Below are 17,811 nucleotides of genomic sequence, written 5' to 3' on the forward strand. Positions count from 1 at the left end.
ATAATGAATGAAGAGAATTCAACCTCCCTGCTCAACAGGGAAATACGAATGAAAGCAACAACGGGGATCCCATTTTTCCACTGGTCGATGGCAAGAATTTGAAAGATTTACCTGTGGGGGTGCGTGTGTGATAAAAAGAATTCTCCACAGTGTTAGGAATGCAAAGAGGAATGCATTTGAATGAATTTTCGTATCTGTTGAAATTTGCAGACAAATTCTTCTTGATACAGAAATTCCCCTTGTGGAATCTATTCTTCAGAAATAGCCACACACTATATTAACCTTAGTGGGAAAGGCAAATAAGGTTTTGTTTTGTTTTGTTTTAAGGTGATTTACCTGCAATTATGCAGCTATTGAACGAGCCTGGAGTCCAAACCCGCTGTATCTGATTCAGATAATCGCTGGCCTCCGGCATCCTTTGGAGCGGGGCAGGGGGAGCACTCCCACTTGAATGCGGTTCACGGGCAGTGGAGCCTCTAGGGGTGCCTGCTAAAACGCACATTTCTTTGAGAACCTTTTCCAAAAAGAATCAAAGGCTTTAGCAATTGTTATCCTAGAACATGTTGTTTAGTCCCTAAGCCTTGTCGACTCTTTGCGACCCCATGGGCTCCTCTGTCCATGGGATTCTCCAGGCTAGAACGCTGGATTGCGTTGCCATGCCCTCCTCCAGGGAATCTTCCCATCCCAGGTATGGAACCCGCCTCTCCTGCTTTGGCAAGAGGATTCTTCAACACTGAGCCACCTGGGAACCTACATTTAAAAAAAAAAAAGCTCCCTGGATGATTTTTAAAGCTCTGCTTTTCCATCTCTGCAGCAAGTTAGAATATTGGGACCTTTAAAAATGCCATTAACCCCCCGCCACACTCCAGCCTTAAAAACCCACACTCTCTGTCTGTGAGGTCCAGACATCAGGCTTTTTTTTAAGCTCCTGGGTGATTCCCAGATACAATCAAGGCTGGGAACCACAAGCCTCAACAGTCATAGTAAAACTGCTGGCCCAGAGGTGTGGACAGAAATGCAGAATCTCAGGTTCAACACCTCAGACTGGCTGGTTCAGAATCCACACTTTAACTGGAGCCCCCAAATGAGTCATACACAAATTAACGTTTGAGGTAGATGTGGGTGAGGTTTTCCATTTATTTCAGCACTCCTCCAGTAGCCTAGCCTCGGTATGATAGTGTGGAGAGAAGACTGGAACTATGAGTAGCCACCTGCAAGTAGCATAAACAACTGGGCCATAGTTAATTCTACCAACATCTCCTATTGTTGGTCAGTTGCTATGTCATGTCCGACTCCTTGCAACCCCAATGAACTGCAGCACACCAGGCTTCCCTGTCCATCACCAACTCTGGGAGCTTGCTCAAACTCATGTCCATTGAGTCAGTGATGCCATCCAACCATCTCATCCTCTGAAGCCTCCTTCTTCTCCTGCACTGTCTTTCCCAGTATCAAGATCTTTTTCAGTGAGTCAGCTTTTTGCATCAAGTGGCCAAAGGATTGGAGCTTTAGCTTCAGCATCAGTCCTTCCAATGAATATTCAGGGTTGATTTCCTTTAGAATTGACTAGTTTGATCTCCTTGCTGTCCAAGGGACTCTCTTGAAGTCTATCTACTTCAGCACCACAGTTCGAAAGCATCAATTCTTCAGTGCTCAGCCTTCTTGCTTTCCTTTTTAGTTTATTATCATTTTTCCAATTGGTATGGAATCTCCTTGTCTTACTGTTCTTGCTGTATTCCCAGCCCTTAGACTTGTGCCTGGCATATACCATTAAACAAATATTTGCAAGCAAGTAAGGAGATGAATTCAAAAATAATTTTTCTCCTGCACTGTTGGCCTTTTTTCTTTTTTGGTATGTAAGGGACTCAGATGCTTCTTTCATTTGTGTTCTAAATGTGTATGTATATATATATATATATAGGAAGCCTATATATATATAGGCTTATGTCTATATATATAGACATGTGTGTATATATATATATATATATATATATGTGGGTTTGATCTCCAAGTCAGGAAGATCCCCTGGAGGAGGACATGGCAATATTCTTGCCTGGAGAATCCCATGGACAGAGGAGCCTGGTGGCCAGATATGAAGAGCCAGACATGACTGAAGTGACTTAACACACACATATATTTATATATTTTGTGTGTGATAAAATATACACATAACATAAAATGTACCATTCAAACCACATTTAAGTGGTTCAATAGCATTGAGTATATTCAGACTTTTGTTAACCATCACCAATCCCCCTCCAGAATTTTTACATCATCACCTTCCCACCTCCTCCCATCCCTGGACAATCACCATTTTTCTTTCTGTTTCTATGAGTATGACTACTCCAAGTACTTCTTATAAGTGAAACCTATACATGTACATATATACATACATACACACACATGTGTATGTATATACATACATGTTTTAAAAGTGAAAGTCACTCAGTTGTGTCTGACTCTTTGTGACCCCATGACTGTATAGTTCATGGAATTCTCCAGGCCAGAATACTGGAGTGGGTAGCGTTTCCCTTCTCCAGGGGATCTTCCCAACCCTGAGATTGAAGCCAGGTCTCCCACGTTGCAGGTGGATTCTTTACCAGCTGAGCCACAGGGAGATGTTTGGAAATTAATGCACACATTCTGGCTTGTTGCATGGCCAAACCACTCTTGAGACATTAAGTAGGTGTTGAAATTCCCTGACGGTCCAGTGGTTAGGACTTGGGGCTTTCTCTGCCAAGGTTATTGCTGTTGTTAGTTGTTTGGTCTGTAAGTAGTATCTGACTCTTTTATGACTCCATGGACTGTAAGCCATCAGGCTCCTCTGTCCATGGGATTTCCCAGGCAAGAATACTGGAGCGGGTTGCTGCGGAGTCACTAAGGGAAGCCCTCATTGCAAAGGGTCCAGGTTTAATCCCTGATCAGGGAAGGAAGATCCCATTAGCCAGTGTGTCTCGGTCAAAAAAAAAAAGCTGCTACTCTGATCCACCTCCACCCCTCCATGCTGTCTCCTGTACCCCACTTTGTGATTTAGCTCTATCAGAGATTTACTACTGGCTGATCTTGTCAAGACTTCTAGGAACTCGACATTCTCTTCTGCTGCTTCTCAGAGCACCAGGGAGCCAATCTCCACGTAAACTGGATAAAAATGCAGATGCTTGACATTTGCTCCAGACCTAGTGACTTTCCACCCACACCTGGTGGGGCTGAGGAATCAGCATTTTATCAAGGTGTTCAGATAGTATTGCCTCCTAGGCGTGACTTCAGTTTCCAATCCACAGTGGACGGCCACTTGATCCAGAAGAAGGCACACTGCAGCACAAGCCTGAGGTCTGCAGCCCCGCCCTGCCTTAGGTACTTATCCTTCTGTGAAATGGGGCTAAGAATTCCTAAGTCACAGAGATGAGATGAACATCTTGGGAGATAGCATCTGCGATTGTGTTTTGTAAACGCTGAAGAATATACACATGTAAGGGCTGTTAGTATTATCTCAGAGAAGCCTCCCGGTCCTGTTTCTGCAGCCTCATCATCAAGGCCCCACCCAAGGCCAAAGAATGACAAAAACATCCCATCAGGTTGACATCATGGTGGGGGCGGGGAACTCAGTTCATGCGTCATGTCTTAAGCAAATGAACCAAAACACTTTATTAACATTTACCAAAAATTTTAAAATATCCATTAATGTACATTCTTTTTATTATCTTTTAAGTACACCTCTTTATTTTTTTCTCAAGAGGCAGGTCAGGTGGTCTGGTATTCCCATCTCTTTCAGAATTTTCCAGTTTATTGTGATCCACACAGTCAAAGGCTTTGGCATAGTCAATAAAGCAGAAATAGATGTTTTTCTGGAACTTTCTTGCTCTCTGTGAAGAAAGCTGAACGCCAAAGAATTGATGTTTTTGAACTGTGGTGTTGGAGAAGACTCTTGAGAGTCCCTTGGACTACAAGGAGATCCAACCAGTCCATTCTGAAGGAGATCAGCCCTGGGTGTTCTTTGGAAGGAATGATGCTGAAGCTGAAACTCCAGTAGTTTGGCCAGCTCATGAGAAGAGTTGACTCACTGGAAAAGACTCTGATGCTGGGAGGGATTGGGGGCAGGAAGAGAAGGGGACGACAGAGGATGAGATGGCTGGATGGCATCACCAACTCGATGGACGTGAGTCTGAGTGAACTCTGGGAGTTGGTGATGGACAGGGAGGCCTGGTGTGCTGCAATTCATGGGGTCGCAAAGATTTGGACATGACTGAGTGACTGAACTGAACTTAATTTTTTTTTTAACTGAGATATAGTTGATTTACAATGTTGTGTTAGTTCCAGGTATACAGCAGAGTGATTCACTTATATATATATTCAGTTATATATATATATATGTTCTGTTTCAGATTCTTTTCCCCTATAGATTATTACAAGGTACTGAGTATAGTTCCCTGTGTTATCATGTACTAGTTTAGATGGTAAATAATCCAGCTGCAGTGGAGGGACCCTGGTTTGATACCTAGGCCAGGCAGATCCCCTGGAGACGGAAATGGCAACCCACTCCAGTATTCTTGCCTGGAGAATTCCATGGACAGAGGAGCCTCACGGGCTACAGTCCATGGGGTCACAAAAGGGTCAGACACGACTGAGCAACTGACGTGCACATTTGTACCTTGTATCCTCATTTTACAGATGAGAAAACTGAAGGTTTTCATGGAAATGGGATTTCATGAAAGAAAGAAGCCAAGCTTCAAAATCCTGTGACATTTGGCTAAATCCTGATCCTTCAGGTTCCTCGGCTGTAAAGCAGAGTGAGAAGTAGGTTGTCTCCTCAATGGTTATGATGGGCATTTCATAAAGCATGTGCCTGGCCTGCCGCTGGGTTGGCACATGGGTCCCCTCCATAGCCCCTGCTCCCTATTCTGGGCTCTACTCCTACTCCCCGGGGACCTCAGGGAGCTCTAAACATGGAGAGCAATGAAGACAGATGGGGTGGCTACTAGTACCCAGCCATGTTTTGCTGCAGGAAAAGATCTTGATACTGGGAAAGACTGAGTGCAGAAGAAGGAGGCTAAGATCAGGACTGGGCAGGCATGAGGCCAGGGATATTGGGGGTCGGGGGTGGGGGGTGGCGCGGGGGATTGACAAAATTTATTTGAAGTTCTCACCATCCTGCTTTTCCCAAAGATGACTCTGATTGGTAGAGAGTAGAATTCAGTGGGCAAAGGTGTGGGCCATCTTTGAGAATGTCTGCCCAGGTAATTTCACTTGACATGGCCAGGTACAGACGGCTTCCCTGGCTGAGGTTGGACAGACCACCTTGTCTGGAGCCTGATGCAGCTGGAGGCCAGAGCATGGAGAGCAGCTACAGAAATGTCTGGAGGTCAGGCCTGGGACCACCTCCCTTCTGTGTCTCCGCTTGGAAAGCCTGTCCTCTGCCATTCATTCCTTCGGTGTTTATCCAGTACCTGCTATGTGCCAGGTCTCAGGAGCCACCAAGATAAATAAAACAGTTTTATATTTAAAGTAATAATTTTAAGTGTTAGTTGCTCAGTCGTGTCCAATTCTTTGCCACCCTATGGACTGCAGTCCGCCAGGCTCCTCTGTCCATAGGATTCTCCAGGCAAGAATACTGGAGTGGGTTGCCATTCCCTTCTCCAGAAGATCCTCCCGACCCAGGGATTGAACTGGTTTCCTGCATTTCAGGCAGATTCTTTGCTGTCTGAACCACCAGGGAAGCCCTAATAATTCTAAGGATAATAAAAATAAAAATTAAAAATAACTTACTGTTATTGAGCCTTCACTGTTTGCCAGGCTCTAGGCATTGACTCATGTAACCCTCACAGCATCCCTATAAAGGATGCAGAAATGAAAGGAACTAGGAACCCAAACTGCTGGAGACAGGAGATTATCAAGGCAGGCTGTTTGGAGGAGGTGATAATGCAGTTGGGAGAAAGCAGAAGGACTTTCTAACAGACAGAAGCAGCGAGTGCAAAGCACAGAGGTGTGAAATGTGTGTGTGTGTGTATAGGGAAGGCAGGAAGGTGGGGTTGGAAAGGTTGATGCCACATATGAAGGGCCTTTGCAGTGACGACGCCAAAGGGGTGGTTCTTCAGGGAGATGAGAAATAATCCGACCTTTTTTCTAAGGTTCCTCTAGGGGCAATACAAGGAGGAACTGCAGGGGGCGCTCCTGTGCCAACAGAGGACACTTCTGCCGTGACGTCCCGAGGGAGAACGAAGTCGAGATTTCTGAGGCAGGAACTTAGGACTTTAGGGGCTGTTGCTCAGAGAAAACCCAATTTATCAGCCTTCAGACTTGAGAACGTGGAGCTAGTGTCTCATTTGCAGCGTGTTGGGGTCTCATCCTCCTCTTTTGAGAGGATCCCTCCTGGGATTCCCCTCCACTGTCCTCTCCTGCTCCACGTGACCCAGGGCTCAGCCGGTCTCCTTGCCCTGTTCAGTCCTGGAGCTGTCCAGGCACGTCTGGATGGTCAATTGTCTATCTTAAGCAGAGCCTCTCATGCCCCTTGTAACACTATGATGCAACCTGGGACCTCCTGAACACCTCAGATTAAGAACCCCTGAAAGGGGGCTTCCATGGTGGTCCAGTGGTTAAGAATCTGCCTTGCAATGCAAGGGACTCTGGTTTGGATCCCTGGTCTGGGAAGATCCCACGTGCCTGGGAACAACCAAGCCCATACACCGTAAGGAGAGAAGCCACCACATTGAGAAGCCCAAGCACCACAATTACAGAGTAGCCCCTGCTGGCAGCAGCTAGAGAAAGCCTGTGCATAACAACAAAGACCCAGCACAGTGAAAAATAAATAGTTTTAAAAAGAAACTCTCTTTAAAAAGAGAGAGGGAGACATAAAAAAAAGAAAGAAAACAAAATTATTCATGTTTTCACCTCAACTAAGTCATTTTGTGGAAGAAACTATATGTTCAAACAGCTGATTCACATGACAACACTGGGGAAAATGTTATTTATTAACAAGTCCCGAGAAGTAGTGCAATTTCATTCTTAGATAACTTTTTTATGGACATGTTGGAAGGCATCATGGATAAAAGAGATTCACTAAAGAATATACCAGGAAAGGGAGAAGGGAACATACTAGGTAGGAAGCATTTTACAACTGATGAAGAGACAAATATCTGTGAGTCCAATTGTTTTGTTTTATTTATTCATTTATATTTTAGATTCCATACAGAAGTGGAAGCATACAGTATTTGTTTTTCCTCTGTCTGACTTATTTCACTACGCGTATTACCCTCCAGATTCGTGTTGTTGCAAATGGCAAATTTTCGTTCATTTTTATGGCTGAGTAATATTTCATTATTAGTTAGTGTAAGTTGCTCAGTCGTGTTTGACTCTTTACGATTCCACAGACTGTAGTCTGCTAGATTTCTTTGTCCATAGCATTCTCCAGGCAAAAATACTGGAGTGGATTGTCATTCGCTTCTCCAGGGGATCTTCCCAACCTGAGGATCAAACCCAGGTCTCCTACATTGCAGGCAGATTCTTTACCATCCGAGCCTCCAGGGAAGCCTAATATTCCATTATACATATATTCGGTTACACACACACACACACACACACACACACACACACAAGGAAATGGTGACCCACTCCAGTATTCTTGCCTGGGAAATCCTATGGACAGACGAGCCTGGTGGGCTATAGTCCATGGGGTCACAAAGTTGGACACGACTGAGCAACAAACGCACACACACACACACACCACAGACATAGAGACCAAACTGGAGGAGGTTACCTGTGAGAAGAGGAAAGGTGGAGGGGCAAGAGATTGGGGTTTGGGACTAAGAGGTACAACACAATATAGTAAATCAACTTCAATAAAATTTAAAACCAAACCTGTTTAGTAAGTGATTTGGTAATATACATCAAGAACATATTCATACACTTTGACCCAGGAACTTCGTCTTTCTTTTTCTACCTAACTGGAGAAAAAAGTTTATTCTGTGGCGTTACTTGTAAGAGAAAATACATCATTGGAAACTTGGATGTTGAACAATACTAATTATGCAATAATTAGTCCGTGCAATAATATTTATGAAGGTTTAAGACTGAGTAACAGTGTGTATACTTAATGCAACAAAACCAAGCAGAATGTAAAATAATGTATTCAGTGTGAGATTTATAAATATGCATATAAACATGTAAAATGTGCACATAACTAAACACAGACTTTATCACAGGTGTTATGTCACTCAAAAGGTATCAGCATCATTAATACCCCTTACAGATGACTAAGTTACTGCTCAGAGAGATGGAATAATTTCTAGAATACTCCTCAGCTGATAAATTGTGAACTTGAGCCCCAGGTTTGCCTGGCTCCCCCAAACTGGTGGAATTCCAGTGTTTTCTGGCTCCACTGCCCAAGAATTTAAGTTACCTTGACTCCCTGGGTATCAAAAAGTCAACCAAAGTTGTCAGTGAGCAGTGGGATTACAGGTGGTTTCTTTCTCTTCTTCACACCGTTTTTCATTTTGCAACATATTCCAGAGAAAATATATGCAGATTACATATTTAAACTTTTATATTTGAAACTAAATAGTGAACATATTTGGAGCATGTGCTAGATAAAGGTTTATCACAACCAATGTGCAAAAAGCTCCTATAAATTGGTAAGAGGAAAGATAATAACTCAAGGGAGAAAGATGCAACTCAGAAACTCAATGGTTAGATTCAGCAGCCAAAAGATTCGATATATTGCTAGAAATTAAATTAAAACTATGCTGGGACATTCTGATGAACCAGTAGTTAATACTCCATGCTTCTACTGCAGGGGACTTGGTTTCAATCCAAGAACTAAGTTCCCACATGCCTGTGGTGTGGCCAAAAAAAAGCCAAAAATGGGGGGAAAAAAAAAAACTGTCAAAACAAAAACATGATGAGATACCATTTTCCATCATATCAAATTGGCAAAAATTTTAAAGGTTCATAATATCCACACACTGGTGGGGAGATGGGAAAAGAGGCACTCTTACCCACTGCTGGCAGGAAGGAGGCTGTTCTGGTAGGATCTATTAACACTACATACTCATATGGTTTGACCTGGAAATCCCATTTGTAAAATTCTGCCTAATAGAAATCAAAGCATCATTTGTAAGGATATATGTTTATGAATAATTATTGTGGCATTATTTGTAGAGAGGGAATTGGAAAAAGCATGACTATCCACCAATATGAAAATAATAAATCAAAATCTATCAATTCAATGGACTATCAGGCTGGCATGAAAAGGAATTGCATCTGCAAGTAATGGAGTGTGAAAAGGAATAGATATCGTACTGTGTATAGCATCACTGCTGAAGTGTGATCTATCTCCCAGCGGCACTGGAATCATCTGGGAGCTTGTTTGGAAATACAGAATCTTGTCCTCATTCTTTTTCTTTTTCTTGATCTTTTTCTTTTTTTTTTTTTTTTGATGCGGACCATTGACCATTTTAAGTTTTTATTGAATTTGTTACAATATTGCTTTTTTAAATGTGTTTTAGGCTGCGAGGTATGTGGGATCTTAGCTCCTCGACCAGGAATCGAACCTACATCCTCTGCATTGGAAGGAGAAGTCCTAACAACTGGATTGCCAGGGAAGTCCCTTGTCCCCATCCTTGACCTACTGAACTGGAATCTGCATTTTAACAAGATTCTCTACAGAAACACCAGTGTTTAGCGTGATCCTATAAAGGGGAAGCCTTCTCATGTGCCATGGCAAAAATTGGATAATTATCTACCAAAGTCCGACCTTTCCTTCTACATTAACTTCTCACTTTTAGCTGGGTGCATGGCCACCCGGGACAAAGATTATGTTTCCCAGCCTTTCTTGCAGTTGGGTGGGACCATGTGGCTGAGCTCTGGCCAAGAGGATAAGACTGGAAGTGAAGAGGGTCATTTCTGCCCCTTAAAGGGACATTGCCCGAATCCCCCTGGGATTCTTATTTACATTTTTTTTAAAGTGTGCACTTATTTTATTTATTTATTTTTGGCTTTGCTCGGTCTTTGTTGCTATGAGGACTTTGCTCCAGTTGTGGCGAGCAGCGGCTACTTTTTGATGCGGTGCAAGGGCTGCTCATTGTGGTGGCTTCTCTTGCTGAGGAGAGCCACTCCAGGGCATGCAGACTTCAGCAGTTGCGGCACATGGGCTCAGCAGTGTGGTTCCTGGGCTCTAGAGCACAGGCTCAGTGGTTGTGGCACACAGGCTTAGCCACTCTGTGGCACTGGGGTCTTCCTGGACCAGGGATCAAACCCATGTCTCCCGCATTGGTAGGTGGAGTCTTTATCACTGAGCCACCAGGGAAGCCCTGTTTCTAACTCTCTGCTAACTGAAAGTTATCAGTCACCAAATCAGCCGCTGTATGAGTCTGTTCAGCTGCCATAACAAAGTACAACAGTCAGAAATTTACTTTCTTCCAGTTCTGGAGGCTGGAGGATCTAAGATTAAGATCTGGCGGGTAAGACCTCTTTATGGCTCCCAGGCTAACGTTTTGCTACATTTTCACATAGCCTTTCTCTGGAATGTGTGTGTGTGTGTGTGTATCTTCCCATATCCTTTCTTTGGCGTGTTTGTGTGTGTGTGTGTGTGTGTGTATCTTCCCATATCCTTTCTTTGGTGTGTGTGTGTGTGTGTGTGTGTGTGTGTGTAGCGCTCTCTTTCTGTGTGTCTGTGTGTTTACTTTTTTCTTTTTCTTTTTAAAGACCACCAGTGTTTTCAGATTAAGCTTTCACCCTTTTGACTTCATTTAACCTGAATTACCCCCTAAGTCCATGGGGTCACGAAGAGTCAGACACAACTGAGTGACTGAACTGAACTGAAAGGCCCTGTTTCCAAATACAGTCACGTTAAAGGTTAGGATTTCAACATATGAATTTGGATGGGGGACACAATGGACTCCACAGCAGTCACCTGGGACTCAGAGCTAGAAACTGCTACAAAGAATGCCCTTTCCTCTTCTCTCACCTGCTTACCTCTAAATTGTTAGATGAGAGACAAACTAGTACATTATTCAAGACTTTGTACTTTGGTTCTCTTTGTTACAGCACCTTAGCCTGTTTCCTAACTGACTCTTGCATTTGTGTTCCACTGAGCAAGAAGAAACCTAGGAAATGAAGCCCTCTGAATGGTTACTGTTGATTGCTACAAGGGTGGGAGTGCAGAATGAATTAAGAGCATTGAGATAAAACGTTATCCAACAGCATTTTAAGGTTTACAATCATACCCAACATTCAGTGACTACGGGAAACATGATTATTTCCCCTTTTGTAAGACTCCTTACAGCAGGGTTCTTACTTATACTGAAACACACATATTCCACCCTTCACACATACCAGTTTCCCTTCTTCCCTCCCTTCCATCTTCCTTCTGTGGTGGGGATGCTGTGCCCCGGGGCAGGCCAGGGAGTCAAGTCAAACCAGGCAGGCCAAGTCAAACAAACAGAGTCTTGGTGCCACTGGATTGTCTTTCCAGAGTTTTATTTAGTTTTCTGATCCATACTTCAAGGGATTCCCTTGTAAGAGGGAGGAATTTCCACAGGGCCCTTGGAAGGTGTTCTCAGCCTACCTACTGGTAAAATGGCATCAAGGGCCCCCATCGGTTCAATATGGGAACCTTGGCTGCACAGTGAAAAGGACAGGCACAGCCGGGCAGTAGAAAGTAGCCTTTGCCCACGTCTGGGGCAGGCTGGCGCTCAGGCTCCAGAAGACAGGGGAAGTCGGCACTCTGTCGAATCCAGTTTGGGTGGTCGTGGGCCAGGTACAGAGCATGGGAAGCTGGGTACACGGATGGACAGATGCTGGTGAACCTACGTTCATCCTCCACTGGGGCCACACGGTCCTGTGGTGGGAAGAAGCCAGGTTGCCCCAGGTCCTTGGCGGTCATGTGGGGTCTTTTGAAGGCAGGGTATCCATCTTCTAGCTTGGGGTTGGGGCTGTGGGTGAGCCTGTAGAACTCTTTGTCCCGGAGTTGGGTGTCCAGCTTTGCTTGCTGTGGAAATAAATCATACACAAAAAGGGGGCTGAGAGAGGCAACAGCGAAGCTTCTTCCTAGGTAGTCTCCAAGACAGAGCACACTTGGGACTTCCCTGGCAGTCCAGTGGTTAAGACACCATGATTTCACTATAGGGGGCATGGGTTCAATCCCTGGTTGGAAAGCTAAGATCCCACATACCGCAAGGCGGCCAAAAAAAGAAATTTAAAATTAAAAATAACTAAATGAGACAGGGTATACTTTTCTTTATTTTCTAGAGATTAGTTTTTGAATGGCAATATATACAATAGAAGGACGTACTGAAATAGTACAAAAGGGTTTATAGTGAAAAGTAAGTCTATTTCCTACCTTCCTTCTTTCTCAGGTCCCCTCTCCAGGGACAACCACTGTTATCAGAGGGTTCTGTGTCTTACTGGAAATATTTTATGTACATGTAAACTTATACGTATATATCCAGATGCCTTCCATCTCTACACAAGTGATACATATTATTATTCCAGTCTGCACTTTGCTTCTCCTAAATAATTTAATCTCAGAAACTGTTCCACCTTTGTTTGTATAGATCTTCTTATTAATTTTAGTGGGGTTACCTCAAGATAGGAAAAGATGTCTTAAACAAGACTTAAAAAGAGCAAGGGCTTCCCAGGTGGCTCAGTGGTAAAGAATCTGCCTATAATGTAGGAGTCGCAGTTTTGATCCCTGACTCAAGAAGATCCCCTGGAGAAGGAAATGGCAATCCACTTCAGTATTCTTGCCTGGAGAATCCCATGGACGGAGGAGCCTGTTGTGCTACAGTCCATGGCGTCTCAAAAGAGTTGGACATGACTTAGCAACTAAACAACAATGAAAAGAGCAAATGATAAAGGAAAAGACTGATACATCTACCTATATTAAAATAAGAGTTTCTATTCGGTGAAAGAGTGAAATGACAAGTCACAGACTGGGATTTTGCCGCTTATATAACTGACACATGTAAGATGTCCAGAACCCGTATGAATTAATAAGAAAAAGACAAGCAACTCAATAGAAAAATAGACAAATGACATAAGCAGAAAAATAAATAGCCATGAACAAATGAAAGCTTGAAATCACTGAAATGAAAATTATGAAGACAAGAAAATATTATTTCAAGCCCAGCATCACTGACTGGATGGACATGAGTTTGAGCAAACTCCAGGAGTTGGTGATGAACAGGGAAGACTGGCATGCTGCAGTCCATGGGATCGCAAAGAGTCGGACACGACTGAACGACTGAACTGAAGTCAGCAAAAATGAAAAAGTCTGACACTACCAAGGAATGACAAGATTGCAGAGCTACCTGACTGTCCTGGTGGGAAAGTAAACTGATATATCCACTTTGGAACAGTGATGTCACCTCCAACCAGCAATTCCACTCCTGGGAGGGGTGAACTCCTGCACAAGAGGCCTTGCCTCATCTTCATTGCAGTATTTGTGGGTGGGAGGAGTCACAAAAAAGTAAATAACCCCAAAGTCCACTGACAGGAGAGGGGACAAATGTGTCATGGCATCTTCATGCAATATAATATTATACAGCAGAAAATGCTTAATATGCCATAATGTTCAGCAAAACAATAGAAGTCAGAGAAGAGGACAAATAATATGATCCAATTATATAATGAAGTTCAGAAAAAGCAACCCTAAATAATTTATTTAAAGAGATTGTTGTTGTTTAGTCACCAAGCTGTGTCTGACTCTTCCAGACCCCATGAACTGCAGCATGCCAAGCTTCCCATTTAAAGAGATATATACATAAAAGGTAAAACTATTTAAAACACACACACATATAAGGGAGTGCTTAACCTGAAACTCAGAAGAATGATTACCTCCGGAAGTCGGGGGAGGGGTGGGAACAGGGAGGGGCATGCAGGGCTCTAATGTGTTGTGTTTTAAGCTGGCGGATAATAGGTACATTGGAGTTTATGAACATTATTTAAACTGTAAATGTTTATTATTTACTAGGTGTTGTATGAGTGACATACTTGGTGTGTATTTGAAAACAATACACATGAACTTCCCAGGTGATCCAGTGGCTAAGACTCCGCCCTCCCACTGCAGGGGGCACTGGTTCCATTCCTGGTCAGGGAAGATCCTGCATGCCCTGAGGCATGGCCAAAAAAATAAATAAAACAGTACACACACATACACACAGAATACTTCTTTAGACCTCCTGGCTTCAGACATTGTTCTCAGTAAGTGCCTTCAATGTCCACACTCACAATAAAAATGGATAAAGAGGATTTCAGTGGGCCATTGAATGGAAGGCAGGACTGAGTGACTTCTTACCTCTTCTGATGTGACCCGGGCATATTTGTGCTTCCCATAAGGTTTGTAGTCGATCATGTAGGAGCTTTGGTATATGTCCAAATCCACAGGGGCCTAAAGGTTAAGGGAGAACACTAAACAAGAGATTTCATCCTGTCGTTCTTCCACTTAAAGACTTTCAATGACTTCCCATTTTTTGTAGGACAAAGGTTAACTTTTGAGCCTGGAATTTGGAGCTCTTCATGATCTGGTTTCTACTTGATTCTACCATCTCAACCCCGTTGGCCCAGCTCTATGCCCATCACCCCAGCCTCACTGCTTTTGACTCTTCCCAGGTGGCTGGCACATATTCTTATCTCCAGCTGAAAACGAGCTGTATTCTTCACCTGCTGGCAAACTCCTACACATCCTCCAAAACCCATATTAAATCCCTTCCCCCCAAATTTCTCCCTCCCATCTCTCTCTACCTTCCAACAATTAAACTCTCGTTCCTCTGTTCCTACGGCACATTTTACATCCCTCACTACAGCAGTTATCATGGTGTGCTATCACTGACTTAGTGAAGGATACTCAGTTAGGATTTAATCTTAGGCATCTCGTCAACCTTAAAGCCCAATGCACTGGCCGACACACCAAGGGTGACCAATAAATGTACACTAAGCAAGTAAAGGAATCTCCAGAAAATTGTAAACTCTTAACTTTCTTCTGCTTATTAAAAAAAAAAAAAAAGAACGCCATGCAGGGATGGTAACCAGAGGGAGCTTCAAGGAGCCTGGCTCTCCCTGGGGCTGTTTGTCAATGCTGCCAATCTTGAGGTGGTCACAGCGGTCAGAAGCCCACAACACTCACCTGTCCAGGGAACACCACACCTGACATAGCAGATGACCTAGACACAGACAAGCTGGTTAGCCCCATTTCTGCCACAGGCAGGGAAAATAGTCTAAAGCTCCACCAACCAATCACATTACTCAATCGCCAGGCATTGGTGATGGCAGCAGGGATAAATGGGTTGGTGGACAGGGGTCCTGGGGCAAAGGGGCTACAGCAGGACTCAGAGGGAATCGGTTGTTGAGAACATCAGATTTACCCCTCAGGCAGAGGTGAATCTGATAGCAAGTGATGTGCTAGTAAATGTTTTGCAATCTCCTTTTGGGCGGGGGAGGCAAATAAACCCCAGTTTATAGCATTTGTGAAGTTCTGCTGAGTCGTTTCCACCCTGGCCCATTTCGACCCCCTCCAGTATTCTTGCCTGGAGAATCTCATGGACAGAGAATCCCATGGGGTCGCAAAGAGTCAGACACAACTGAAGCGACTTAGCACTCATGCAAACAGAATGTGCTCCCAGAGCTGGGACGACTCCAGTGCACGGGGTCCCTGGGAGCCAGGGTTCTGAACAGCCCTGAGAAAGCAATGGTCAGGCCTGGAACTTAGAGGCAGAAACACAAACTGTTTCTAGTGCAGACTGAAGGGATCCAGGGTGAAGGTTTTGAGGCTCTGCATTCTTGGTGGACAACAGCCTTGGATGGGTCCAATCACCCCCCAATCCTGATATCTTAGTGGGGAGGCCTTTCTGCCTGGGCTTGGGGGAGCTCTCTGAGCCCACTCCATCTCATGTACTTGGCTCTCTAGGTTCTGGATGGCTCCTCCATTTCATTCCCATGGCATCCTGCCCTGAGCGCCGTTCCATTCAGGGTCCGTGGTGGTTGACAGACCTTAAATAGCCCCTGTGTCCCTTCCTTTTTGTGCATAGACAGCTCCTCTCCCAGACAGGGGGCCAACTTCAATGCAAAGAGCACCCACCCTTCCTTCTGCCAAGAGGATAATGATGTTTCAGCCCTGCCAGTTCCAAGTGTCCCTGCCACCTGGACAGTCTTGCTGCTGTGTCCCTCACCACAGCACTCTGTGACATGAACCCTGACCCATTCAGTGTTGGCTATTTTGGTCACAGTCCCTGGGCATTGTGATGGGGTGACTGGCCAACCTCCTGTGTGCCCATCCCCTTATCCCTGGCCCACCCTGTCTCACGGAGAGCTGATGGTATTCCAGCATACCTGAGCCAACAGGAACCCTGGCAGCATTGAAAGGTACCCAGGACGCAAGGCTTTCCAACGCTCTACTGAATCGGACTATTTGCAGGTTAAAAAGAATTTCATGGGGATTATGACATTAGACTTTGTGTGACTGAATCCACCTCATACCACAGCCCTCCCAAGCATCTGTTGCCTGAAAGCCTGGCTTATCCCTCCTCTGTCTGTCAAAATTCCACTCTCCTTCACAATTATTTGGATGGTTATAATCCAAAACAAAAAATAGTAAGTGTAGACGAGAATGGGGAGAAACTTGTGCATTGCTGGAAGGAATGTAAAATGATGCGGCCACTGTGGATAAGTGGATAAGTGTTTGACGGTTTCTGAGAAAATTAAGCATAGATTTGCCGTGCGTGCGTGCATTCGTGCTAAGTTGCTTCAGTCATGTCTGAGTCTTTGTAACCCTATGGACTGTAGCCCACCAGGCTCCTCTGTCCATGGGATCCTCCAGGCAAGAATACTAGAGTGGGTTGCCATTTCCTTCTCTGATAGATTTGCTGTTTGATCCTGCGATTCCACCTCTGAATATGTACCTAAAAGAACTGAAAGCAGGGACTCAAACAGATATTTATACATCTGTGTTTCTGGCAGCATTATTCACAATAGCCAAAGGATGGAAATAACACAATAGTCGATCAGTGGGTGAATGCATAAACAGACTGTGATGTATACACACGATGGAATATTATTCAGCCTTCAAAAGGAAGGGAATTCTGGCGCATGTTACATGTAAGAACCTTGAAAACATGCTAGGTGAAATAAGCTAGACCTTAAAGGACAAATATTGCATGATTCCATTTATATAAAATACCTGGGTGGTCAAATTCATAGGTACAGAAAGTAGAACGGTGGCTGCCAGGGAGCTGGAAGGAATGGGTATCGAGTTTCAGTTTGGAAAGAGGAAAGAGTTCTGGAAATGGAGAGTGTTGATGATCGTGCAACATTGTGAAAGTATCTAATGCCACCAAACTGTGAACTTAAAATGATTCAAATGATAAACTTTATATATATGTACCATTTGCATAAATGTTAATATATTTACTCTTACACACACAAATTCCACTCTAAGGGCCACCACTTCCACAAAGCTTTCCTTGGTTTCTCTCTAGAAACACCATAGACTCCTTTCATTGACCCAGCCAATATTTACTGAGGACTTATTTGGTGTTGGGCACTGTTCTGAACCTTGCAGATTCATCAGTGAACAAAATAGATGGAAATTCCTGCTTGCATAGGACTTACATTCTGGTGTGAACAAGACACAGAGTAAACCAAGTACTAAGTGATTCAGCCTCCATTAAATCCAGCAAAGAAGAAAGATGAGGGAAACTTGCTTGGTGGTCCAGTGGCTAAGACTCTGTGCTACCAATGCAAGGAGCCTGGGTTTGATCCCTGGTCACGGAACTAGATCCCGCATGCCACAACTAAGACCCAGCATAGCCAAATAAATAATTTTTTTTT

At 44.0% G+C, this 17,811-nt stretch overlaps 1 protein-coding gene across 1 annotated transcript; it reads right to left on the reverse strand.

Moving 5' to 3' along the window:
• Positions 1–11,554: 11,554 nt before the first annotated feature.
• On the reverse strand, positions 11,555–15,139 carry TEX37 (testis expressed 37). Its single transcript, XM_052649791.1, has 3 exons — positions 15,113–15,139; positions 14,285–14,377; positions 11,555–11,977 (listed from the first exon to the last, which is right to left on the reverse strand). Exons 1-3 carry the CDS (start codon positions 15,137–15,139, stop codon positions 11,555–11,557), a joined length of 543 nt encoding a protein of 180 aa, XP_052505751.1.
• Between the last annotated feature and the right edge of the window lie 2,672 nt (positions 15,140–17,811).

The sequence above is a fragment of the Budorcas taxicolor genome, chromosome 11 (assembly GCF_023091745.1).
Source record: "Budorcas taxicolor isolate Tak-1 chromosome 11, Takin1.1, whole genome shotgun sequence".
In the NCBI taxonomy this organism is placed as follows: domain Eukaryota; kingdom Metazoa; phylum Chordata; class Mammalia; order Artiodactyla; family Bovidae; genus Budorcas; species Budorcas taxicolor.

What these genes read in the sequence shown, in the direction of transcription:
- TEX37 (XM_052649791.1), bottom strand. Translation starts at nt 15,139, where the DNA reads ATGTCAGGTGTGGTGTTCCCTGGACAG. An exon ending in GTGTGGTGTTCCCTGGACAG is followed by an intron (nt 14,378 to 15,112) that starts GTGAGTGTTGTG and finishes CTTAACCTTTAG; the next exon opens with GCCCCTGTGGATTTGGACAT. An exon ending in CCCGGGTCACATCAGAAGAG is followed by an intron (nt 11,978 to 14,284) that starts GTAAGAAGTCAC and finishes TTATTTCCACAG; the next exon opens with CAAGCAAAGCTGGACACCCA.